The sequence below is a fragment of the Meleagris gallopavo genome, chromosome 1 (genome assembly GCF_000146605.3).
Source record: "Meleagris gallopavo isolate NT-WF06-2002-E0010 breed Aviagen turkey brand Nicholas breeding stock chromosome 1, Turkey_5.1, whole genome shotgun sequence".
NCBI classification, from domain to species: domain Eukaryota; kingdom Metazoa; phylum Chordata; class Aves; order Galliformes; family Phasianidae; genus Meleagris; species Meleagris gallopavo.
This window is the reverse complement of record NC_015011.2, coordinates 89416189-89441884: the sequence shown is the minus strand read 5'-3', so window position 1 is coordinate 89441884 and position 25696 is coordinate 89416189. Positions and strand designations below refer to the sequence as shown.

General features: G+C 44.7%; 1 protein-coding gene across 3 annotated transcripts; it reads left to right on the top strand.

Moving 5' to 3' along the window:
* Positions 1 to 202: 202 nt before the first annotated feature.
* Positions 203 to 20597, top strand: GJA5 (gap junction protein alpha 5). Of its 3 annotated transcripts, none has more exons than XM_010721509.3 (2): positions 203 to 375; positions 17729 to 20597. In XM_010721509.3, exon 2 carries the CDS (start codon positions 17782 to 17784, stop codon positions 18889 to 18891), a length of 1110 nt encoding a protein of 369 aa, XP_010719811.1. In that variant the 5' UTR covers positions 203 to 375; positions 17729 to 17781; the 3' UTR covers positions 18892 to 20597. The 3 variants fall into 3 exon arrangements, with proteins under 3 accessions (XP_010719811.1, XP_003202899.1, XP_010719804.1); XM_003202851.4 differs by lacking the exon at positions 203 to 375 and adding an exon at positions 1369 to 1691; XM_010721502.3 differs by lacking the exon at positions 203 to 375 and adding an exon at positions 6865 to 7328.
* The last annotated feature ends 5099 nt before the right edge of the window (positions 20598 to 25696 follow it).

The following is a 25696-nucleotide window of genomic DNA, read 5'->3' as shown; positions in this document are numbered from 1 at the left end:
TTGTATTTACACTGAAATGATTAAGTTTAAGATGCAGCTTTCTAGGTCTTTCCAGAGATGGTGCACTCCCTTTGACCTTCAAATAAGCATCTAACCTGGCTAAATTAAAAGAAAACATAAACCAAATCTTCTACTACTTGCCAATGCAAGATGCACTATTGCCCCAGGCTCCAGAGATCACTATAGTTGCACATTCCCAGTCTTATTTAAGCTAATGAGGAGGAGTAGGAAGAGAATTTTTGAGGTGGGATCTTCTTCCTTTCATCTGAAAAGTGATTACTGAGTTGTTCAAAGCTTGCACGCATAGCTCCGTGTGCCCCGCGACTCTCAGCGTGTGACTTTCTAGAGACTACTGCTGCACCACTGAAAGGAAAGGTGAGTTTTTCCTATATGACCCTGGGAAGAGGGCTAAAATCTCAATTAGCAGAGAGCCCCCTGAAAAAGGGGTATGGTTTTTCATTAAGAAGAGCTTGTAAGTGCTTCTCAGTAATTCATTCTATTCTCGTTTCTTTGCCAATAATGAAACTCCTTAAAAGGAGTCAGACAGCATGGACATTTTTGGCTTGCAAGTCTAATAGTTTGGTTGTCTATTCTTCTCTGTAGCTACATGCCTGCATGTGTTCAATGACTTAATGGTGCTGCTACTTTGGAGCAGCTAAACAGAGAAGCAGACTGCAGCTGCTTCTGAAGGATATAAATATTTTTATAGTTGGGGGGCTCAGCAAGTCCAACATGATCAAAGACACCTGGGTTCTATTCCTGGCTCTTTTATAGACCTTCTGTATTGTTTTGCTCTTTTTGGTAGCTCTAACTGAAGACCTTTTCCTTTCATATCGATAACCTTAGGTGGGAGATTTTGATTTGAAAATTGGACCACAACAAGTAATTTGGGGAGACGGGGCTGAAATGTGAATGCAGGCCTGGGCACTTACCTGATAACAAAATCCAACTAAAGCCACTGCACTGGTCAATACGATGAATGGCTCAGAGGCCAGCTTTGCTTGCACCACTTACCAGTTAGCCATCTGCTCCCTTCAGATATTATTTTATGGCTTTCCTTTGTTTTCACCAAGGTCTAAACAGGAATGAAATTGTGAGTCTTGTCGCTGGCCCTTTTAAACAAATAGCTCTGCCATCACTCTAATAAGTTTGACAAGTTGGTCCCAGGCCCTGGGCAGGAAGCTAATAAACTTTAAGTTGCTTTTCTATTGTTTTCCTAAAACAATTTGACTTCCTTTCTGATAGCCTCAAATTCCTTCATTAAAAATAGAGTAGCTGGGAGCCAGAGGAAGAGCTGAACTTGAGCCAAGTTGTGCTTACAATGCCGCCTGCGTAAGATCACATTTTTATCCTGATCCACGAAGACTCTTTAAAAGAACGACAGGCAGACAGCTGCCAGTGCATGTCAGGAACAGCTCGGGAGCCAGTCTCCTCCAGCATTGGTCCTTCAGGCCGGAGGGAATATCCGGCCAGTGAGCCCTTGTCAGACCACAGCGGGAAGCTGAGTTCCAGGGAGTTGACTGGGGTGTGCTCACCTGCCCAAAGTGTCCTCCATCAGACACGGATCTCTTCTGGGAGCCAAACGGGGACAGAGAGGTGGGCTCCAGTGAGATAGAGGGGGCTGTGCTGAAGCAAACACTTCAGTCAGCCACCTGCTCCTCCCTCCACCTGTGCAGGCTCTGCAAAAAGAGGTAACTCTCTGTTCTTTCTTTTCTTCTCACTTCGTGAAACATATTTATGTACATATGCATGTATACTATACTTGTGTGAAGCAGCAGTTCATCGAGGTGGAAATTTACAGGACAAGGTGAATGTCTGGTGGCTGGGTAGGTGAGGATTTCTTGCTTGAAAATGGCTTGTTCATCCCTTGGACAAATCTTTTAGGATCCCCATGGTTTGGTTCCTCCACCTGTGGAGCAAGGAGAGTGTTTATTATTGCGTTATTATTTGCAAAGCACTTCTCAACTACTGAGATACGCTGCAGAGTTAGGAGGTGGAAGCAGTGTTTGATTTCCAGTAACACAAAGAGGACAAGTAAGCATTTACTTTGGGATAGATGGTCCTTTCTTCTCAGGGAGATGAAGTCCTCTTCAGGTTTTTCCTGCTGAAAATGTTATTGGCAGGTGATGCTGGCACACAGTGACATTTCACACCTTGTTGGTTCTCGTTTCCTCTTTTCTCATTCTGGTACTCTGAGCTGTGTGGTGGTTTCATGCTGATGGGCAGCTCAACTTCACCAAACTCCTCTCTCCTTCCCCTTCCTCAAAAGATGAAGGGAAGAAAATACAATGAAGAAGAGCTCGCGAGTTGAGATAAGGACAGAGAGACTGCTCACTAGTTGCCATCATGGGCAAAACAGACTGAGCGTAGGGAGATTAATATAATTTATTGCTTATTAATTATAAACTAGAGTAGTGAGAAGATAATAGCAAACTATAATCACACTTCGACCCCATTCACCCTTGTCTACCTCCTCCTTGTGAGCAGTATAGGGGAATAGAGGCTGCAGTCAGTTCATAGTCCTTCATCTCTGCTGCTCCTTCATGGTCACCACTCATGCTTCCCCAGACTTCCTGCTCCACCATGGACCTCCTCTGGGATGCAGGGAACTGCTGCTGTGCACCTGGAGCACCTCCTACCTTCCTCCTGCACTGACCTTGTTGCCTGCAGGGTTGTTCCTCTCACATCTCTCACCTCTCTCTCCCAGCTGCTGTTGCACAGCAGATTTTCCCTTCCTTAACTCCTCTCTCCCAGAGCACACCGAGCATCGCTCACAGCTCAGTTCTGGCAGCAGCATGTCTCTGTTGGAGCAGCTGGAGCTGCTTTGCTCTGACGTGGGGCAGCCACCTCTGCAGCCTCTTCACTACAAAAAGCTTGCCGCACGAGCCCAATACAGGCTGGAAAGAAATCAAGGGGAAAACGTCCATATATAATGACATAAATGGGGATTTTTTTTACTAAGGGAGGAATAGCGACTATAAAACTATCCCCTGTCATTTGGGGACCTATCATTACATGCTGCTCCTGCTCCCTTGGGCCAGGCCCGTCTTTGGGAATTTGCCTTTAGCTGGAAGATGCCTTCAAGCTGTCTCCAGAGGTCTAATAGATAACTGAGAACTTTCTCTCTCCTTCTCTTTCAATCATATCCATGCCCGGGGACTTTGGATAAAAAGCTTCACCAGGAAGGTAGCATCCACAGGCACTTGAGAGGGAGTACTTAGCTGTGTCCATCCAGCATGTGACAATTTAAAGAAACAGAGTAACTGCAATGCTGGCCAGGCATGGGAGATAACATACCTACAAGAATTTTCTCTCTCAACCATTGGTGGTGACAGAGAGGTGTCCGAAATTTCCCAGGGCAGTAAATCTGATATTTGCCCAGGCACAAAGGGCTCCGTAACAGCAGGACAGAACAAGGTATTTTACTTTCAGGCAATCTCTTGAAGTTCTCAAATCTCAGGAGAACATTTACCCACATTTGAAACAGCTTTTCAGCAAAGCCAGATGCTGCAAGAGCATCTGCTTTATGTGAAGAAGCTCTTTCCTATCTGAACTCCCATCTATATTACTGCACCTTTGCAGACCTTCTCCATGCGTTGTGTCGGCTTGCTCTCATTGTTTGTTTAAATCCTTGACACAGAATGAATACTCCATTAAATAGTCATGGGATCAATGCTGAAAAACTCATCACACTGAAACTCTGTGCAGGATTTACCTGGCTTCTGCATGAAAAGGAGCAGTTCTGATAAGGCAATAAGGGAAGTGTGGGAAATAGAATGAAAAAGGGACCTCTTGGCTTATCAGCTTCAATCCCTTTGAGTAACAGGCAAGTACAAAACAAATGGCCTTTTCTAAACTTACTAAGCTCTATCCTAAATCTCATTAGGTTTCCGCCCTCACTTCTGTTACTAGAATGCTGTTCCAGCACCTCCTCTGCCCTGTTGCTTAGAAACCTTCTGATTTCCAACCTAAATTCATTCATGGCCAATTTATATCTATTTATTCTTATGCCACATTGTCCTTTAGTGTATGTAGCTCTTCTCTCTCCCTTGCACTTACTTGCCCAACCCCCATCTCTGAGAAGTATTTATAGGCAGCAAATCTCTCCTCTCTTAACGTTTGTTCTGCCAGACATGTAACCAAGCTCCCTTGTAGTATTTGCCCTGCAGGCACGTCATGCTGTGTTTTAATTACTTCAGGTAGCTGCAGTAGCATGAAGTTCAGTGTGAAATAATGAATGTAGGAAAGCTTGTACTTGTATCTCATCTATTTTCAAATCAGCTCAAATATCTGTTTGCAGTCACTTCTGTGACTGATAAGTAAACACACTTGGCTGAGAGACACTTTTCCATTCCTCTGATCACCCTGATGCCTTTCTTTGCACCTGTTCCAAGCTGAACGTCTTTCTTGAACATGGGCAGGCACTGCACACACTGCTCTGGTGGGGGTCTCACATCCTCTTGGATGACATTAATCTTAGCTGCTGCAAGTGGAAAACTGCTGTGTCCTGGGAGCTCACTTGCCATTTTCACCTACACATCCCATCGCTGGTTCCTCCCCTGGTGACCTTCACCCAGGACGTTCCCCTTCTCTGTCATGTCAGCTAGGAACTTCCAAATGCTAATTTTCCTTACTCTCTCAGCAGCAAGGCCCTGGAGTGTGTGTGACTTTGTATTTTCCAATTTAAACCTCACCTCAGTCACTCCAGTCGTAAAGAGCCTTCAGTTCTCCTGGTGCTGGAATCCACCTTTGCCCTGATAATACCTACCAGCTTCCCTACATCAGCAGATTTCAGTAGTCATTTCTACTTTTGGTGCCAAGGTAATTAACACAAACATTTCAAAAGATCAGTCCTAAGTACAATCTTTGATCAGCCTCACAGCTAACTTCCTTTCAGATTATTAGGGAACTGGTGTCTCAATCCCATCAATCTCTTACTCACTTGAGGATTTCTCTAATAATCCCTGCCTTCTTCAGCTGAGTCTTTTGCATTAATTTGTTTTTTTCTGGCACAGCATATCTTGTGCCTCACTGAAGACTACGTAGATACAGTCTGCTATGTTTCTTTTACCAAGAAGAGCAGAAATCTTACCCCCAAAAAGCCATTTACCTTTGATCAAAAGATGGCACATGTTGTTCTATTTTTCCCTTACCTCCTATATTTCCCTTTCCTGCAAAATATGTTCCACAGCACTACAAACTGCTGAGATTCACAAGCTGCACAAGGCAACCGTCAGCTGTTCATCTCATTCCCACTATCTAGGGGAATATTCTCTTCCACTTGATCTCCTCATTCAAGCCATAAAAGTTTTGCATTGCAGTTGCCTGGGGAAGGAAGAAAATCCTTCTTCCCAGCTCACTAATGGAGCTGGAGAAGCTGCCTCTGTTTTCCTTAAAAGAGGTGGCAATAGAAGAAGGGCACACTGAGGGTCTGGCAGAGGCGTCCATACAACACCTCCATTCTCTACTGTCTTTTGCATCCTACATGGCCTTCACCCATTTCCCTTCTGTGCATCAAAATTCAAACAGATCCCACCATCACCAAAAAAAAAAAAGGAAAGAAAAGAGCTCATAACAGTCACTTCATGTGCACAATGTGTGTATTTGACAGAATCCTTCTCCCTGTATTCATCAATAGAACTACAGCATAACTGTTTGATTGTAGGGGAAACAGCATTCCACACTGGAACAATGCTCGGGTAAGAAAAACAAAGGAATGATAAAGAAAAATCAGATCTGACTATCCTGAGTGCACAACAAAGGTACAGCATGGAAGGGAGCAGATGTTGCATTTCAGACAGCTTGCTCACAAGAACTGCATGTGAGAAAGAAATACCTGACAAGCCCAAAGCCCAAAGTAGAGCTGTATTACTAATACCTGTTTTGGACATCTCTATGATGAAATGTTTGACAATTTCACTGGCATAAAATCAACGGGATAATCACAGGCATAATACTATTATGCAGGAGAGAGAAAATGAACTCCAGAAATATTCTTATTTTCTTTGAAGTCATAGGAGACCCTTCAACAAAGTTAGAAATGCAGTGACAAACAATTATTGGTTTCTCAATATCAGTTTACTGAACTGTTATGGGAACGTACCGCACATCCTGCAATAGTCATCAGTGAGGATATAGCAGGAGGGAGATTTGCTCTCCTGAAAAGGAGGTGCATTTCTAGCTACAGGGTGAGAGTGCCCACGCAGTCCTGTGGCTTACTCTCAGAGCTACCTTTGCTTCATGATCTACACTAGCTGCCATACAGAGACAACTGGGGAGTTATGTTCTGGATGGGAGATACCTAGGTCAGGAAGGGCTGCTAGAGGAACACCAGCCAAAGCCTGTGCGTAGCAAAAGCCTTTTAAGCAAATCACATTCTCCTGACACTGATTCCTTCAGATCAGCCTTTATCAAAGCCAGAAGGTATTTCTAATTCACCCTCATCTCTTGGCCCAATGTACAGGATTCAGAAGCTCAATTTGACATGTACATAAAATGTACCTCAGTGTGCCAAAAGCATTTGTAAGAAAGGCCCCTTCATCAGAGTGTGTGTGTGTACAGGAATGTGGGAGGTTGTCAAAAACCACCACACCTGACAGACAGGTTGTTCTGTATGCATCTGTAAGGGGACCTGAGACACCTTCCTGGGAAGCACTAAGTGCCCTGTGGGACAAGGCAGCAGCTATGCTCCAGCTCCTTGGAGCTCCTTGGAGAGGCACAGGACCCCACTCCTCATAGATTCTGCTTTGCTTAATCCTGAATGAGTCAAAAAAAAAAAAAAAAATCCTTCATTGATGTCCTGTGCAGAAGAGCCTTCTCAGGTTCTAGCTGGGGTAGCTGTGGGGCAACCCTGTCTCTTTTCATTTAAGGAAGACTTAGACCATGGCGTGTTATCTGGGGGAGGAGGTGTAAGGAGCATTGGCAGCAGCAACTGTAAGGGACAGGGAGAAGGCAGTAGTAAGTGCATCCAGTCAGTGTGGGGAGGGTGGCACAGGGAGAGGCTGAGAATGGAGAGGGAGGAATAAAACCCATGGTCTTTAAAGGAAAAACAACAGGAAACTAGGTTTGAAAATAGAAAGATTAAGTTGGAGGTTGTGGGAGAGACAAGAAAAGTAGGTGAAGAAAGAAGGGGAAAGGCAGAGAGGTGGTGGGGAAGACAGAAAGTGACATGGAAAGGGGGTGGAGAAAAAAGAAGAGAAGAGAGAGAGAGAACCATACCAAAGGAATAAAACCAAGTGACTGAGAAGAACAAAGGATTCAACTCAATTACAGGAAGGAGAAGTGCTGAAGCAAGGAAAGGAGGCAGAAGAAAAGACACTGGAAATCAGGTAAGTAACCATGAGGGGTAAATAACTGAAGAAGCATCAATAGGGAGAGCAGGCTGTTAGACTACAGGGTAAAATAGCAAGAGGGGAGAGATGGATTTGGTGAGGCAGAAAAGAAGGACAGCCAAAAATAACTTCAGAATTCTGCATTTTCTTCCCATTTCTCTCCAAAACATTCCCTAGTAACAAGGTGGGCTTGGAGCATTTAAAAAATTACACTACTTTTGCCACGGGCACTCACAGAAGAGCCTCCTTACAGTGAACGTGGATCCCAACAGATTTCAGTGTACAGGAAGACAGGATAAAAGCTCCAAGTACCCTCAGACATTGTAATGTGCAAACCGCAGTTTCTCCTAGATCCTGTTTCAGCACACTATCAGGCTGCTTTAGGGAGTGTGATGAAGGGAAATCTTACCTGTGAGAAGCTACTAGGGCATAAGTGCTTTATCAAGTGTCTGCTTGAGCTGCCTGTGTTCCAGAGCACACACGATAGTTTGAAATGTTGCAGCTTCTTTTCCTTGAGAATATTCTGTCCTGGCCAGTTTGTGACATGGACTCTGGGAATGCACGTCAAGTATAGGAGATTGTCTTGCTCGTGTCCCCCAGTCATATGTACGGCACGCACCGCGGGTGGACTGCTTTTCTTCTTCATCCCAGCACTGCTGAGAGCAGCCTCAGCAAAGAGGCACACAGACCTAGGGGACAAACACTCCCACTAGCAGATTCCTCTTTTTATTTGCCTTCCAAACTTTTTTCCCCTTGCATTTTGAATAATTATCCTATTACACTTCTATAATTTAACATCTCTTGCATGTTTCGAACAGCGTAACTTGAAAATACAGTACCTTTATAGATCCATCTGGAAAGAAGCAATGACTGAATGCAAAGGTTATCTGATAATTGCCACCTCTAATCCAGCACAGTTCCTTCGGTAACCCCTTTCATTTCCCAAAGGGTCATTCTACTCATCATTTGTAGCATCTAATGAATGAGTTTTGTGCCATTCTGGTTTTAACAGCTCGAGTAAACTGAGGCAATACCCCGTCCCAGAGTACTACACAAACCCATCAGAGGATGATGATGTAAATAGCATCTCTGGATAAACTTTAGACAAAAAAAAAAAAAACCCTAACTGGGTAAATGAGCCTTAATTGTTGAAGTCTTCCTCCATGCTAAAATCTTGGTGAAGCAGTATATGTGAAAAGTTTTTCCTGCTGCTTATATGATCATCTCATTAAGGCTAAAGAACTTAACGCATGGGATATGTGTCTGCATATTTGTGTGCAGCTAGGAGTGGGTTAAACTGTTATTCAGAATTCTCACATCCTTGCTGTGTTTGTGCTAGAAGCCAAACATTTCTGCATCAGCTAGTCTTTTAAAAATCTCTGAGAAGAAAACAGAATCTTTCTGACTTTCTTTCCTCTTTCCTTGAGAGCAAAACAATAGTTTAGGAGAATTCCTGAGGGTTTAGGGTTTAAAATACTCATCAGAATCTGGTTGCTGGGAACTATGTTAAGTATTCCTGCTACTGTAAGTATTTGGGATTTGTTTTTGCTTTTCCACTCAACAGAATACATTATCACAATTCTTTAGTATTTTGGATTTCCACATGAAAAATTTAAATCTTGCCAGAAGATACAGAACTTCCTATCCAGCTTCTCTTCTCTTTTTGACCTTCAGACAGATTTCACTCATTCTGCACGTTTGTCCTTGTTTTCTGACTTATCTCAAAGCACTGAAGGAATGAGTAATTCAGCTCTATTCCAGGTCATTAGGGAGCAGATTTCAGAGACTGCTCCGCACCTCGGGTGCTTCTGTATGAAGCACGAGGACAGAGACTTAAAATTAGAAATAGCTCCCAGGGGGCACCAGAGAAACTTCAATCTTCAAGCTAAGAATTCATAAAGAGAAAAATAAATCAATTTTATGGCTATTGATAAGCAACAGAGAGATCTCTCTAAGCAGCGCACTAACAGGCCGGCTCTTTCCTGAAACAAAGAAACATTCATGCCATGCAGCACGAAATGAACACAGAGATGCATGCCTCTTAAGTCTCTTCAGTGTATTTTCCAAGAGGGGTCAGTGTTATTTTCCAAGAGGGGTCAGTGTTTTTTTAATGTAAGAACTAAGAGTTTTACACTTACATTTCCTTCTCTCATCATTACCTTTGTCATGATGGACATATCTTGAGAATGGTTGAGAATTTCTGTACGAAGCTCTTCTCCCTTGGAAGTAGAAAGCCAGCAGATGCCTTTGTCTGGGCACAGAGTGACCACAGAAACAGCAGTCCAGCCAGGGTGTTCCAGAGCCCTAGCGTCTGGTGGAAAAGGGAGAGAATAGTGGCATGGGAGAAAAACTATCTCCAGTTTAAAAACACATAAAGGTATCCAAGAAGACAGGGTTTTATTCTTGCTGTTTACTCCAGTGTCCTATGCCATGATGAGGAAAATCACTCAATCCGGGTTTGTTCACAAATGGTCCCCCAGTTGTGCCTTTTAGACGCGGTCTAACAGGTGGAACTGATAAATGCTCCTGCTCCACTGCTAACCAAAGAGAGCTCTGTATCAAATATACATTATATAGGTCTGAGAATACGGAGGGGGGTGGAAAAAAACAGATTAGCAACATCTCCAACCAGCTTCTGAAAGTAATGAACATTTTTTATCTTAATCTCTGACTGTTGTAAAGTTGATAGAATACCATCACCATATCTCCAAGTAGTAATGAAAATAAGTAAAGAAATAACTGTGAAGCAATCAGGTACTGTTGGGATGAAAGTTGTAGGAAAACCCATGAGGAAACGAATAATTCTGTCTTTTGAATCAGACTTGAATAATGTACAGTAAATGAGGCACAGGCCACCCACTGAACAATAAGGAGAAAACAAAACATTGAATAGCTGCTGTGCAAGAAAGCCCCAGCCAGGCTGGCACAGAATGAGGCAGGCATCCTGTACAAAGAATGAGGTGACAATGTGAGGATGTGGTTAAAGGCTCATAGCTATGAGGCACAGGCACAAAGAGATTGAATTAAGATTACTTAGAAAAGTAACTTCTTGATTACTCTCTGCTGCTTGGTTTTGAAAAGTTAATATTAGTTTTTCTTAAAGGGTTATATATATGTAGATATATGCACATATCCTGAGTATATAAAATAACCCACTCACAAGCTACAGCCATGCTCTGCTCTGAATGAGAAACAAAATACTTGGAGGTAAAGCTATGGCAGTGATGCTGGGGTGTGAAGAGAATCCTATGGTTCTTTGGACAGAAAGAAGAAATGTGATTTGATGAGGTAATACTAAGTGGGCAGTAGACGACTGCTGAAAAATTCCTCATTCTAAAGCAGAAAGCGCTAGCAACTCGAGTGCCATAGAGAGTTAACTAATCAAAGGAGCCAAACAGCTGAGGCAAATGTCCAGAGAAGGGAAGGGGTAGGCAGAAGGAAGAAGAAGGGATGTGCTAAGTCTGAACATGAGCCCTTTCCTTTTCCCATTACCTCTACAGTCTGTTTTACCCCAACACTGCTCTGAGTTGCATCTCGTGCAGTTTGTGGAACAGCCTAAGCTCATGTAGACTGGTTTTTTACCACTATATCAGGTCCATTGTGATGCTTACCATCACTTCCATGTCTCCGTACACCAGCCTCCTCCATGGACAACACAACGCAACAGACAACGCAACGCAATGCACATAAACAGTTTCTGTCAGCAGAGCTCAGGAACTTCTTTACTACAGCAATCCCCACATTTGTCAACATGTTTCTGCCTTCCACAGCTCCCTCTGCCTTGTTTGGCTGTCCCCTCTCTGGTACACAGCACTGCCCAATTTAATATCAGTTGCCAATACATCTAGATTAGCTTCTCCCTACTGAGATAAATAAACTGTCAAGAACACCACGCTCTCTAATTCCAAAATGGATGCTCTTCAACATATTGGTTAAGGAATAAGGAATAATATCCATCAGCCTGTTCACAGCATTTACATCAGAGAGAGAATTGTGTGTTTTTTTTCTAGCAAAAAGCATATCTGCACCTTTATTTAGCTTATCCCAAGTTCAGTTCTATTACATTTGTTTGGCTAAGGGCCGACATTTGCAAAGCACAGAGTGAATCCCAAGAGAATGAGAGGGTGCTCCCTGCATGCTAAGTATAAGCCTGGATGCCACTACCACGTAACTATTTCAAGCAGGCGTTCAAACACAGAGGGACAAATTCATTCCTCAGCTGGACCCAGATGAGTTTAAGGCCTTCTCTGATTTTAGTTTCCTGTGTGTGCATAGGGCAGAGCTTGGCCCTAATGCCTAGGTTACATATGAGCACAATTTGACTACAGACAAGAAAAAGAAAACAAAACCAAAAACATTGTATGTCATGTATAGACAAGCAATAACAGTTCAGCAAATGGCGAGTCTGCAGTTTCCACTATCACTTCAGATGAAAATATTCCACATAATACCGTCATCTGTGTGTAACACATCCCTGATGTATGCACTTGGAAGTGTTGAGTGAGCTCCCCTTGTGCCCATGTGCGTCAGGAGGTGACAGGTTATTCGGCTCCCTTATCTCCTCACCCACTCTCTTTTTTGTGAACTCTGAGATTTTCCACATTTGGAGAGGAGGGGGAAGGCACACCTCATTAGGAATAATGAGCTGTCTGCAACTGCAAGCTGGGCAATGGTCTGGGTATCAGCACGACCCCTCCAGAATCTGCAGCGAACTCAGGATGAACAGAGAGATGAGAAGCACAGGGTGGCTGTCTGCTGGGACAGAGGTGCTAACAAAGAGCCTCTCCTGTGAGATATGAGCACAGGAGTCAAAGTAACTGTCCTTGCTGCTTATTCAGGACAGGATTCAGAACCCAAGCAACTAGAAAGGAACCCAAGCAAATATGTCAGACTTCCTTTTATTTTTGTAAGCAGAAAGAAACATGAACTTATCAGTTCAGATCCATGCACAGATCAGAGTAACCACTTAGGCTAAAAAACTGGCCTATTTCAGGCAGAAATTTGTCATAAACACATGTACATACATATTGAAGCCATAGGAATGGGGTTTCATAGAATCACAGAATCAGAAAGGTTGGAAACGATCACTAAGTTCATCTAGTCACATCACCAACCCACCACCACCATGTCCACTAACAGTGTCCCCAAGTGCCACATCTGTGTGTATCTGGAAAACTCCCAGGGATGGTGACTCCACCACCACCTCCCCGCATCACTGTTTTTCCTGAGAAGAAATTTTGGTAAGCTTTGGATGATGATACCTGATGTGTCACTGCTCATCTCTTGTATATACATATGAAAAAGCCAATGCCAGCTAACTGAACAAAAAGGTGCATACTGAGATGGGCTTCAGCACTGCATTGATTTACATCCCGTTGCACTGTTTATGTCCCAAGGCTCTAAAAAGCCTCTGGAATTCAAAGCATCACTCTCACGTTGGAGAGAGCATTTCTAAATTTATTCATCTTTTAATGTTGTAAGTCATGTGCCCCTAGAAGGCTCCCTGACCAAGTCCTGACAACAAAGGAACACTGTATTTGTATACTGAAAAGTCAGCTTCCTTTGGGACACTGACCCAGGGCTGTGGGCTCTGCTGCAATAACAAGATGGTCACTTCTTGGGAAACCACAACTCTGGTTCTGCCAGGCATCCCTGCTACAGAAGAGTAGCGTGATGGGAATTTATTTCAGATTGCAGAATGCTAGCATGGCTTGGGTTGGGAGGGACTTCAAAGATCATCTAGTTCCAACCCCCCTGCTGGGGGCAGAGTTGCCCTCCACTAGATTAGGCTGCCCAGGGCCCCAACCAACCTAGTGTTCAAGATTGTCTCGAGATACAAGCAAGAAAGGCATCAACTTGCCCTGTGGCTTTGGTCTGTAGAAGCACATGTCCTAGTGCTATAGAAGCAGTGCTGTGTCACTATCAGAAAGTCTAAGAAGCAGTGCGATACAGAAAAAAAGGCCATAGGTTTACAAGTCACAGCCCCTATCCCCATGCTTCCAGTGACACAGTGACCTTGAACAAGCAGTGTGAGCATTTCTGCACCTAAGTGGGATGCTGAAAGACTGTACTGCTGCTAATGGGGGGCTGGAGATCGCTAAGTGAAATGTACAGCTGTAAAGCAAATCTGGGTTAACTACCTGGCAGCGCAGAGCTGGAAGCCTCTTTCTAAGTCTCTACAGGTGTGAACAGCCAAATTTACAGTGCTGGGAGCTCTCAGGTCTGGCTGCAACTTGACAATTATTAATGCAAGAGAAAAGACCTCTGCCGCGTGCCTCTGCAGTAGCTATCTGCTGTGCCACAGATTGCCTGGGCCTGATAGGAAGTGGCACAGCTGGAGGAAGGCAGGCCACAAGCAACTCCTAGGCATTGGCCTTGCCGCAGCTGGCTGGGATGCTCCACTAAACAGGACTGAGGCTTTCATTAGCTCAGTGTGGGGGACCTGCTGCACGGCCTTGAGCAAAATGCGCTGACTTTGAATCCATTACTTTCTCCCCTCTCTGGGAATCACACTTCCCTCACACAAAGGAGCCCTTCTCTACAGCCTCTCTGAGCCTGCCTGGGTCTTGCCAAGGGAAAGAAGTGGGCTGAGAGAGGGAGAGCAGAACGGTATTATAATCAGGCTCTCCACTTTATTTTAGAAACAGCCCGCAGAGATGTCGACCTCCTGTCACCTTCCTTGTGGGAAAAGTTAGTGTGAAGTGTTGAGCCCAGCTATTTATATCACTGCTGATAGTCTCGCCTGTCTTCTAAAGAGGGGGAAATAGTGGATTCCTAACAACTCCTGGGGAATCAGACTTTCATAAAGAAGAAAAGTGGGCAGGAATAGCCTTCTTGCCTCTTTGGTGCGGCTTTCTTAGCGGTTCTCCACAGCTCCATTCAGTCTGCCCAGCCCAGTTCACTTGCCAGAGCAAGAAGCAGAGATGCAAAATGCCTGCCTGCCATTCACAGCACGTGACATCAGGAACACGAGAGACAAAAACTGCTCTGAGAGCTACGAACACTTCTCACAGAGGAAGGTAGCACAAGGAAAGGATAGAGGAGAGCCATACTTTGGTGGCAAGCCAGCCTGGCACACAAGCAGGTGCCGTCTTACTGGGGTATTTTTATCTTGGAATTTGGCAGTCACAAGGCTCAGAGCTGGGTGGATGCCATGCTTGGTCTGCAGTTTTGATACTTGTTTTTTTCCCAGCTTTAATTGCATTCCAGGTGATGATTAAGGCAGAACAGCCACATCGCTGGGTTTATGCTGGGCTATGCTGGTCTTTGTCACATACACATTTCGTGCTGCCAAGATCTCCTGGCTGCACACAACTCCTTTGTTGATCCAGCAGAAAGCTGCCAGCCAAGTGCACGACAGCACAGTGGCACAGCCCAAGACACTGCATGAATATGCATGACTGCTGTCAGGCAGCCTCTGCTATCAGGTGCTGAGACCTCACAAAGATACCCAAAGGTATTTTTTGCTGAGTCACACCAGAGAGAGATGAGATTTGTCTAATTAAGTCCAAAGTAGGAATATAAAATCTACAGATGCTCACATGCTGAGAGGTCAAAGCATGTGGAGATAACAGTCTGGGAATGAGGAAAGGGAACTATATGGAAAATTCCCAAGAATAGTAAAGCCCTGAGGAAAATGGCTAGGTCAGAGTCTGTCCTGCATAGCCTGGAAAGGCTGTCAGGAGGTGACAATAATTCTTTGCTTGCTGGCAGCACAGAACTAGATGCTTTCGTCTGTTGTTGTCAGAGGTTCTTTGACTGGCTTCACAAGAATAGCCCACTAATACCTAAAAACAGCGAAGCCAAAAGCACCACACTAAGAAGGAATCACTTTCTCTTGGTATCCACCACTCATTCTCTCCTGTCCACCTATCTCCTTGTAGCAGCCCCCTGGCTCTCTGGGGCTGCAGCAGAAACAACAGGAGGCGTTCTGCTCTTTGGTAGCCCCTCCACCAAGCAGCCTGTGCAGGGGAGCAGCCAGAAGGGAAGGACAGAAGGAGTGGTCCTACTGCCCAGTCCAAGCCTCATAGCTGCCAACATTGGTCATCTAGATTGACCTCCTTTTGAAAGATGTTGTGCAAACAGTTGACTGTCACTCACATGTCCAGTGTCATTTTTAATCTCTGGATTCTTCTTGCTCTCATGTTTGCCAAGTTCATGTTCTGTACACATTGATTTTAATATCTGCCAGTGTCTAGGTATAGAAGCCTTCAATAGGGGATGCCTTGTCATCAATCTGCAAAAAAAAAAAAAAAATCCTGTGATTCAATACAACTCTCTGTAAATATCTCCCATCCCTGATTTATCTGTCTGTACTGAATTCCCTGGGGCTTACAGAACAAAGCCATACGATAATTTCCCCAATGCACTAACTGTACCAAAGTCAAAGTCATTTCAGAAGACAGGCCCTCCGATTTTTCAGTTTACCAGCGCCAGGAGGGGGAGAGTCAGCAAGATACAATGATTTTCTGTGTTGCTGCTCCTCTGGTTCTTGACTGGCAGCAGATGAAACAGCTTTAGCATACCCCAGAAGTCTCCAGGATCTACATTCACATGACTGCAGTATGTCTGCCAGCAAAGAGACGCAGCCCATCCTTGGCTTCTCTATCTGCCTCTTCTTTCTCTCTCCTCACACAGCTTCCAACAGGCAGAGGGGCAGCAGAAATCCCGTCCCATCTCCTTACCTGGGAAATCCTCAGGGCAGCCCTCAGTAGCACCAGCAGGTTAAGGATTCAGCTTTTGATCTTCATCCCATCCATCCTTGCAGACTGATGCTGTGCACAGACAAGTAATGGTGTAAATCATGGTGTGCATTGCTACATTAAATTATACCAGTTACATAGCTGGAGGAGGGGTATCATTCTCTCAGCAATCATATCTCCATCCTCTCCAGCTTTTGCTCACAGGAAATCTACACAATATTACTGCAGTAAATTTTCAGCATTTAAGTGTCTACTCTCCACAGCCTTTGCATGGCAAAAATAACTGGTTCTCAAATATGAGAAAAGGAAAAACAAAGGAGCATTAACACTTTTGGTGCCTATAACTTTGAGATTTACCTTGTCTAGTACTTTTAGTATTTCATTACCATGATTATTAAGTTCGCATATATTTATTAAAAAGGTTTTTTTATTTAATTAAAAAAATTAAATAAGTTCTCTTATTTTCAAAAAGAGGAACTGTGGGAGAGCATTATCTTCAAGGTAATTCTGCCCACCGTTTAGAGCCTTGCCCCTAACCCATGCACAGCAAAAAGCTTCTCAGTGGCCTGGGAAGATACATATGGTCAGCCTAACCGGACCAAATTATTACATAAGAGCCCCACAAAAGACAGATTAAACCTAGCATTCTCTTTTTATCCAGGGAGTTAAGTGACCTGGCCAGAAACAATCTGCCAGAGTCAGAAACAAAACTGAAGTAGGCTCTCCTACATCCTGACTCTGCCATCATACTACCAGCCCAACTAACTTTTCCTCCTCTCAGCAACCACCTTCCAAATCCTAGTTCCCAGGAACTGCTGGTCTGCTGGGAAGCATTACAGGAAGACTTTTTTTCTTTGTCTATATAACTTGAATAGTGAACATTATCTCAAGGCTTAAGAGGAAGGAACGAGATCCACCATTATGATTAGGCAGCAGATCCCTCTTGGGCAGGTATGGCAGTGTGGCTGCAGGTTAGGTTTACAAGACTATCACAGCAATCCGAAGTCTCTACACATCCCCAAACAGTTCAAACTTGTAATGAAACAGTCAAAACTAGTTATACTGCCAAACCAAAGCAAAACCTATGGGCAAAAGGCAGGTGGGCAACAGGAAGGCTCTCCATGCATTTCTTTCAGTAGTGACACCAAGCTCAGAAACGAAGCCCAGATCTGCAAGGCCTTCACATTCCAAGTGTCAGTGCAGATATTATGTAAAAGTGACATATGAACGAACCCAAGCAGTGCTGAGACCAAGCTGTATGGTCCAGTCTTATCTCTCAGAAGATCAACCCATTTAGGGATTCTCCAGAGTACTGTTTGCAGACGGATGAATACTGCTTTAACTACACAATCTACAGAGGACACAGTATGCAGACTGTGGTGACAGGACTTTCTGAAGCAAGAAAAAACCTGGCTCGCTCTCAAAATTTTAGTGGCTCATTTACAGATTGCAGATGGATCGTGCTAAGAAAGTCCCTTTCTGTTTCAGTAGCTGAATTTAAAAAAAAAAGCCAGCCAACACACATTATCTTCAGTGAATGTGAAACAAAGTCTTCAGCAAACATGAACACATTGTTCATCACATCAGGTCAAATAAAAACATTTCCTTTGATACAAGATAAATCAATTCACTCCATGCATCCCTAGCTGGACATTTCCTAACCTTAGAATCACTCTCTTCTATTTTCTCCCACAGAGGCTGTCTCCAATTCTGCCTTCAGGACTTCTACCCACTCCTGGTGAGCAGAAATGGGGGACTGGAGTTTCCTGGGAGAGTTCCTTGAGGAGGTCCACAAGCACTCCACAGTGGTGGGGAAGGTCTGGTTGACTGTGCTGTTCATCTTCCGGATGCTGGTACTTGGTACAGCAGCTGAGTCCTCTTGGGGGGATGAGCAGTCTGATTTCATGTGTGACACCCAGCAGCCTGGCTGCGAGAACGTCTGCTACGACAAGGCCTTCCCCATTTCCCACGTCCGCTTTTGGGTCCTTCAGATCATCTTTGTCTCCACGCCATCCCTGGTGTATATGGGCCATGCGATGCATACGGTGCGCATGGAGGAGAAGAGGAAGATGAAGGAAGCAGAAAGAGAGGCCCAGGAGATGAAAAACAATGGTGACACGTACTATCAGCAGAAGTGCCCCGTGGCAGAGAAGACTGAGTTGTCTTGCTGGGATGAATCAGGAGGCAAAATTATACTCAGAGGCAGTCTGCTGAACACCTACGTTTATAGTATTTTGATTCGCACTGCCATGGAAGTTGCCTTCATTGTGGGACAATACATCTTGTATGGGATCTTCCTGGAGACCCTGTACATCTGCCAGCGGGCACCTTGCCCCCACCCTGTCAACTGCTATGTTTCCCGTCCCACAGAGAAGAACGTGTTCATCATCTTCATGCTTGCCGTGGCCGTGCTCTCCCTGTTCCTCAGCCTGGCTGAGTTGTACCACTTGGGCTGGAAGAAAGCCAAAGAGAGGTGCTCCCGTGCCTACAAGCCCAGCCCTAGCACAGCTCCTCGAAGGCTAGAGTCCGCCCCACAGGTAGAAAGGGCCCAGATGTACACTCCCCCACCAGATTTTAATCAGTGTTTGGCAAGTCCCAATGGGAAGTTCATCAGCCCCTTCAGCAACAAGATGGCCTCCCAGCAGAATACAGCCAACTTCGCCACTGAGCGGGTCCACAGCCAGGAGGATGCTGCTGGGGAAGGGCCCTTCATGAAGTCCAGCTACATGGAAAGCCCAGAGGTGGCCAATGAATGTGCGGCACCTGCCCTTCCTGAGAGCTACTTCAATGAGAAACGCCGCCTCAGCAAGGCCAGCCGTGCCAGCAGCAAGGCGAGGTCAGACGATTTGTCTGTGTGACCTGTCTGCAGGAGGGAGGAGGAGTGGTCTCAGCGCTTAGGAAAACTTCTACAAAGTAAACTGCAGACTCTTGCCACATACCTCTCTCCATTTCAATGTCCTCCTGTTCCTTTTCAGTGAACGTCACTGTTGTAATTCAGACAGCACTTCCCACAGCTTAAGGCAGGGGCAGCCCCTGGACAATACATACCTGGAGGTTGAAGAGAGGCACCAGTCTCTAGATGTGAAGTTCTCAGCCCGTGGGACTCAAGGGAACTGGGGACTCACCGACCTTAGCCACAGACTGGCACACTCCTGAGGCTGCCTGGATGCTTCAAATGTGAGGCAGTCATCACTGCGACACTCTGTTCAGCAGACTGACTGGACCTCAACCCTCTTATATCTTCTTTGATGTCTGTTCAACATAGGCTAAAACAGGTGGGCAGTTACACTGAGCTAAAGTTCCTCTCACCTGCAGGGATCTGAAACACACTTTCAGAAAGACTTCCTCTTTTTCTTTGCTCTTTCTCTTTTTAACCCCCTCCCCCTCTCCACTTAAGTCCAGATATTTTAATCCAGTTTACTTTTACAATAAATCTTACTTGAATTTTTGACACTGTGCATTAAACTCTTCCCCGTGGATACAGATGCCCATGGTCCCCCAAGCACAGCTGCCTCATGTCTAACTTTGGAATCCCTTCCTCATTCCTAAGTCAGCAGAGCAGCTGGCCTCATGGCCCTGGGATATCGCTCCGATGACTGGCTGATGAAGACTAGGGAATGTTCCCAACATACTTGTCATCAATTATAAGCAAGACACCCACTAACAGAAATAGAGATTGTCCTGTGAAAACAGATATCCAACTGCTTAAGAGAGAGGAATTATCACATGGAAACAAAGTGATTTTTCCCCCTTTTAAGCTCATCTTTCAAGCAACCTGAATGCTGCCAAAAGGGTGCTACCAGCTGCCAGTTTGGGAGAAAAACATCCTCTGTTTATCTGCAGAACAGGTACAGTCTGTATTTTCTTGCCACCACCCTACCAAAATACTTCAGCAAATTTTGCAAGGAGCAAGAGTCCTGTCCAGGTCCTGCACATCACTGAGCTCCTGGCTGCTCTCTCAAACCTGTCAGCCACTGCGAGCAGTGATATTTGTCCTCTCTGCAAATCTCTGTTCTGCAAACGAGTCATCTTCATCTTTACTGCTAGTGCATACAGTACAAGAAACACCCACAGACCACCTCTTTTCACCACTGTAACCTCCCAGAGCAGCCGCTGAAGCCCAGCACTGCACAGTGAGCCTGGTGGGTGAGGTCTGCAGGCAGCTTCCACCCTGGACATGTTTTCTCACTGCAGAGCTGACATACTGAGACCAACCAAAGCCACGCTGCTGCCTGTTGTTTACCCTGCACTGCCCTTTCAGACATGGGCTGCAGCTTCCCAGTGTTGGACTGTGTGAGTGAATGGCCTGGGACCAGATTGTCATGGACTGAGCCATTCCCTCTCCCAGGAGCTGCTACAGGTTTGTGAACCTTGCTCCTGCATAGTTCAGTACCCTGTACATGTGCATACGTTCCAATATACAGAAAGGGCAAAACCATGTTTTTTGTTGGTAAGGTGTCTTATGAACATGTATTTTTTAATCTTGAAAAGACTTGTGTGTTCTTCTTAACATGTGATTTTAGTCAATTGCGCCTAGGTTTCTCCTAATAAAGTTCTAACTCCATCTCTTCTTGTTGGTGTTCTGACTTTCACATGGCTGGAGAATGAGCTGCTAGCATCTATCAGGCTGCCTGCCAGCCTCTGCTGCTCAGAGATCACCCAAATTCCCATTGCCCAGAAGGGCAGGGATGAGGGGACAGCTTGGCCAGGGGGATAAATAATAAACATTGGGAAATGATTGATCGACTAGCTGGCAGAAAACCCTCCAGCTCCCCTGCACTACCAAGAAGAGAAAGAGCTGTCTAGAGAGCAGCTGTCCTGTATGGTTCCATCCTCTATCAAGCACACTTTTACACACAGAGACCACTTGCTATCTAAGGGCAATCCAGCAGGAAAAAGGTCCCCTGAGCACCTGATTTATTGTCCACAGCCTTGAAAGGCTTTTTAAGATGCAAGGTCCGAAGAGACCGTGAGAATCCATGGCTAACAATCACTGCAGAGTTTTCCCATCACTACTCAGCTCTCATAAGATGTGGTTTTCCAGCCCATCTCCCTACCCATACCTCCCCTTCCAATACCCAATCTGAACTTCATCCCTTGTTCCCACTTTCTGGCTTTCACAGGCTCCCTTCTTCTGACCTTGAATCTCCGTCCACCCAAAGGAAGTGCCCTTCCTTCCTCTCTCCACACAATCTCCCATCCCAGGGGATTCTTCATGCTGGGAAGCTGGAGACTAGTAAGGTACTGCACTCCAGCAAGGAGCCTGAAAGGAAGCATAGAGAATGAAAGTGGAATTTGATGAGGACACTGGAGCAAGGACCTTTAGCTGTTAGAATTTGCAGGGATCAAAGGAGTCTTGGTTTGGGGATGTTTAGCACAGATATGAGGATGTCACGTGGGCCAATCCACTGCCAACACAATGCAGCAAGGGGAAAGTATTAGTCCTGGTACAAACTTTTACTGATGTGTGTACAGACTTGAGCATGCCCATCCCTTAAGGTGCCACCTTGGCAGAAGAGGCATGCAGTGAGAAAGCCAGGAGCCCATTAAAAGCATATTCACAGATCACTTCCCTCGAATAATTTGGCTGTTAAGTGATATTGCTGACAAGCGGTGGTCCAAACTTGAAAAACTGTGTTGCAGGCACTTAGAGAGGCAGTGTTTGGAGAGCAAGACATGGTCAAAAAAATTAGAATAAGGATTTTCTTTATGCTACTTCTCCACAATCTATACACATTCACAGATTGGGTTTTGATGATCTTTGAGACCATGACCATTCCATCCCAGCTCTCTGCTGCATAAACACATGCATCAAAGCCAACAAGCTCCCTGTGCCACTCTTACCTTACTGCATTCCTAGTTCTTCTAGGTAGAACAAGCAGGGAATAGTCGATGGATGGATGTTTGCACTGGCTGACAGACTATAAACTTGTAACTCGTAGAATCCATAGTCAAGGCCAGACAAGCTATCATATCACAACAGGAGGATATTTACTTCAGCCAGTAAGCAGAGAGGCTGGCCTGTCATTTCAGAGTTTGTATTCATTGCTTTGCAGCAGATGGATGCATGGATGGACTATCTTATAGCTGTGGCCTAAATCAACATTACATATTACATTCAACCCTTGGATAGGCACTCAGTATTTAAATGGCAGCACTCCAAAGTGCTCTGAGGGGAAAAAGAAAACAGCTGAGAACTTTTTATTCTGCATTTTTCCTTCTCAAGAGCCTTACCTGCTGGGTCTAGCACAATCTCTGAAAACTGTATTTTCTAGTGAGAGATGGAACTGCCATTTAACAGAAATACTCACTGTTGTCTTCACCTCCATCAAATTCGCACCTCAAATCATTGCAGCATTTTCTTCTCTTAATGGTGTCTTAATGGTGTCAGAAGTCAATTCTGTATTGTGGTTGTTTGCTAATCTGCAGCAGAAAATGTGTGTTTCACCAAGCTTTTAAAAGAGAAGTACTTAATCCTATAAAAGGAAAAGTTATATTTAAAAATACAGAGAATGCCAAGACTAACAAAGTAACAAATCAAGGCAAAGTCATGCCTGTAGTCCTCTCCTTTCTCCAACAAGCACAGTGGGACAGCTGAATGGGGTAACAGACAGATGTGAGAGATAGTGAGGGAAATACTGAAAATTAATGGCTGATCTGAAGCTTGACGGTTAAGCAAGTCATTTCCTCTTTCAGAATATGTGAGCAAGGCAATACTCATGGAAACTCAAATCTTTAAGATTGCTAAAATGCAATTGATGAAAAGATGCCAGACTACATAATCTCTCCTTACATATTTTTCATAGTTACTGTATATCTCACATCAGAAGGGACTCGCGAGGATAAAATTATAGAACCATAGAATGGAATAGAATGTTTGGGTTGGAAGAGACCCTAAAGACCATCTAGTTCACACACCCTACAGTGGAAATGATTGCTGCCTACTAGATAAGGCTGACCAGAGCCCCGCCCAACCTAGATCTAGTCAAGTAATTCAGAAATGCTTCATTTTTCCTCCAGTGAGCATTGTTTTACAGTTTTTTAAATGATTTTTTTTTAAGACCACATTCACATAACATACTGGCTTCCCAGAGATATTTTAGCAATTGAGTTTGACGGGCAATAGAGCTCTCAGAAAGTGAACGACAGTCATGGAAACCGTGTTTTAAATTCATACGTACAAATATTCACCCCAGAGACAGTTGTGCATCCCCTGAGCCATCAGGAAGCACAAACAATATTGTGTAACTGATCCTGCCAACCATAAGCCTAACAACACACCTCCACTGTGCATGCCACAAACTTAGACCAAAACTGGACAGTTATGGAATAGATCTGTCAGAGTTAAACATCTGAGAGAACTGTGATCCACTAGTATTCTGCGGGTAGAAGTAGTGGTTACACATTTAGTTGCCTTTCACACATCCCTATGCACTACCTGAGATGCTGCTGGGAGTCCCCTGCACCTACAAAAGGAGGTGTGTGGATAAGGGGTGTAGATGACCTCACTTTCTTGGCAGCTCACAAACTCTCCATGGGAAAGGTCTAATTTCCCATCAGCTGCTTAAGGCAAGCACTTTTCACTATTTTGTGCTCCTGCACACAGGGCCTCAAAATACCCCTGCAAGCCCCTTCACAAGCACACTACATAGCAGAAGTGTTGTAAAAGCACAGCCACTCAGGCATAAACCACCCTCCCTAACCTCTAACGCAATTTGCCACGCTAACACAGGGCTTCATAGCCTACCTATTCACACAAAGGCATTGGGCTCTGGATGAATAAAAGTAATCAATCATGTTGCATTTCTTGGCAAAAAGTATTCCCCCAGAGCAAGCTGGGAAGCAAAGCTCTGAAAACCTGCAATATTTACTTATTCCTGTAAACTGATTTCTGGACCGAGGCCTGTAAGATGGCTACATTAAGTCGTGTTACTCACTCAAGGTGAGCAACCTTTACTAGCAGATTAGGAAATCCTTTCCTTTTTTCCATTTCCATATTGCTCCAGCCTCAACCCCTGCTCAGCTGGCACGTGATGAGTTCCCACGAGGCCATGGCCTCACTTTGACGTCTGCAGGAGCAGGCTAAGGGCAGCAGTGGACTTGGATGACAAGCTGCCACTTCCTGCTGCCGGAGGTGACATCCCTTGTATCAATGCCTGCATTGTCCCCCTCCCCTGATATGTTTGTTGGTGACTGACATGCTCTTTGATGAGTTCTCTGTAGACCACTGCTGGATTTTATGAAGACATCACCATCTGGCAGGGCTGGACCACAACAAGAAAGCACTCAGGGATTACTCTGAATGGAGTTCTGTGACTCACTGTTCACACGTAGTAGCTCCTCTTCACTGTAGGATTAATTTAGATGCAAGGGTAAGGCAGATATGGCCATGCCAGACATTGAAATGAACTGTGAAGGACCCATGAGAGAGTTAAATTTTCTTGTTCATGTTGGACGTGAGCCTAACCTTAAAAAAGCATGTCAGCAATGGTCAGCCATACAATATTAAGAGAGCAAAAGTCATCTCTAGCAATTTTTCCAGAAACTGGATACAGGCTGCTAGGACATGCCATTTTTAACAGCCCGCCCCCAGTAAAACCCGACACTCTCATACTCAGCTACACTCAGGCTTTCACAAAAACTTACATTACCCACCAGCTCCTACCCTTAAAAGGAATCAGATTAGCAGGGAGAGGCAAGCTTGGGGTCAGAAACTTGCTATTTGTTTGGGTGTGTTTTGAAGTAAATGTCATGCCAGCTGTTCAGCCTGGGAACAAAGTTTGAGGTTGAAAAGGGCTCTTAACAGAACTGGTTTGATCGGTGCTGGGCTACAAGCAAGAAGTCTTGGAAGCAACTATTTAAACTTAGCCATCACTAAAAAATGCTCAGTTTCCACCTGGCTTTTCTTCTACTTCATCCAACATCCAAGAAAGCGTTAGGTACGCATATAGAGCAGAAATTACCATCACCTTCACTGCATATCATGAAATAACAACCCAAGGCACATGTGGTTTGTAACTGATACTCCACTGAAAACTGGGCTTTTTTTCCAACACATTTTCCCCTTTGGATCACTAGAACTCTTTTCTCATCCTTTTTTTCCCCTCTGAAATGAGACATTGGATTATTTTTTTCCTCCTCCTCCATGGTCTTTTATTTTGTTAGGATACAGCTTTATATTCCTTTTCATATTTCCAGCTTTTCCAAATTTCCTTTTGACTCCGGCAATTCCAATGCATCAAATTCAAGGATTTTCTGAAAAGTTAATCGACATCCCCGGTTCTAAGTCATCAATAAAGACATTCAGAATAATCCTCACTGGTCTCTGACTGCTGTCTCTGACCAAACAAGCACATCACAGGTTCCCAGCACAAGGAGGTACCTGGCAGAATGATAAGGACGTCAAAAGCACACACACTCTTCAACCCTTTTCCTCTCCCTGAGCATACATGGAGCAAGAACAGCCCGCTCGCTTACCATCGTGCATAGAAAGTCTACAGCACATAGAAAATCCAAAGCACTCCTCCCCACAAGTCAAATGAGGGCTGCCACTGCCCCTGTGTGTATTTCTGAGCAAGCAGCACCACACATTTACAAAGCCAGCAGCATGCCCTGGCAGCCCCAGGAGCCAACTGTACCCTGGGGAACATCAGCCACTGGGCA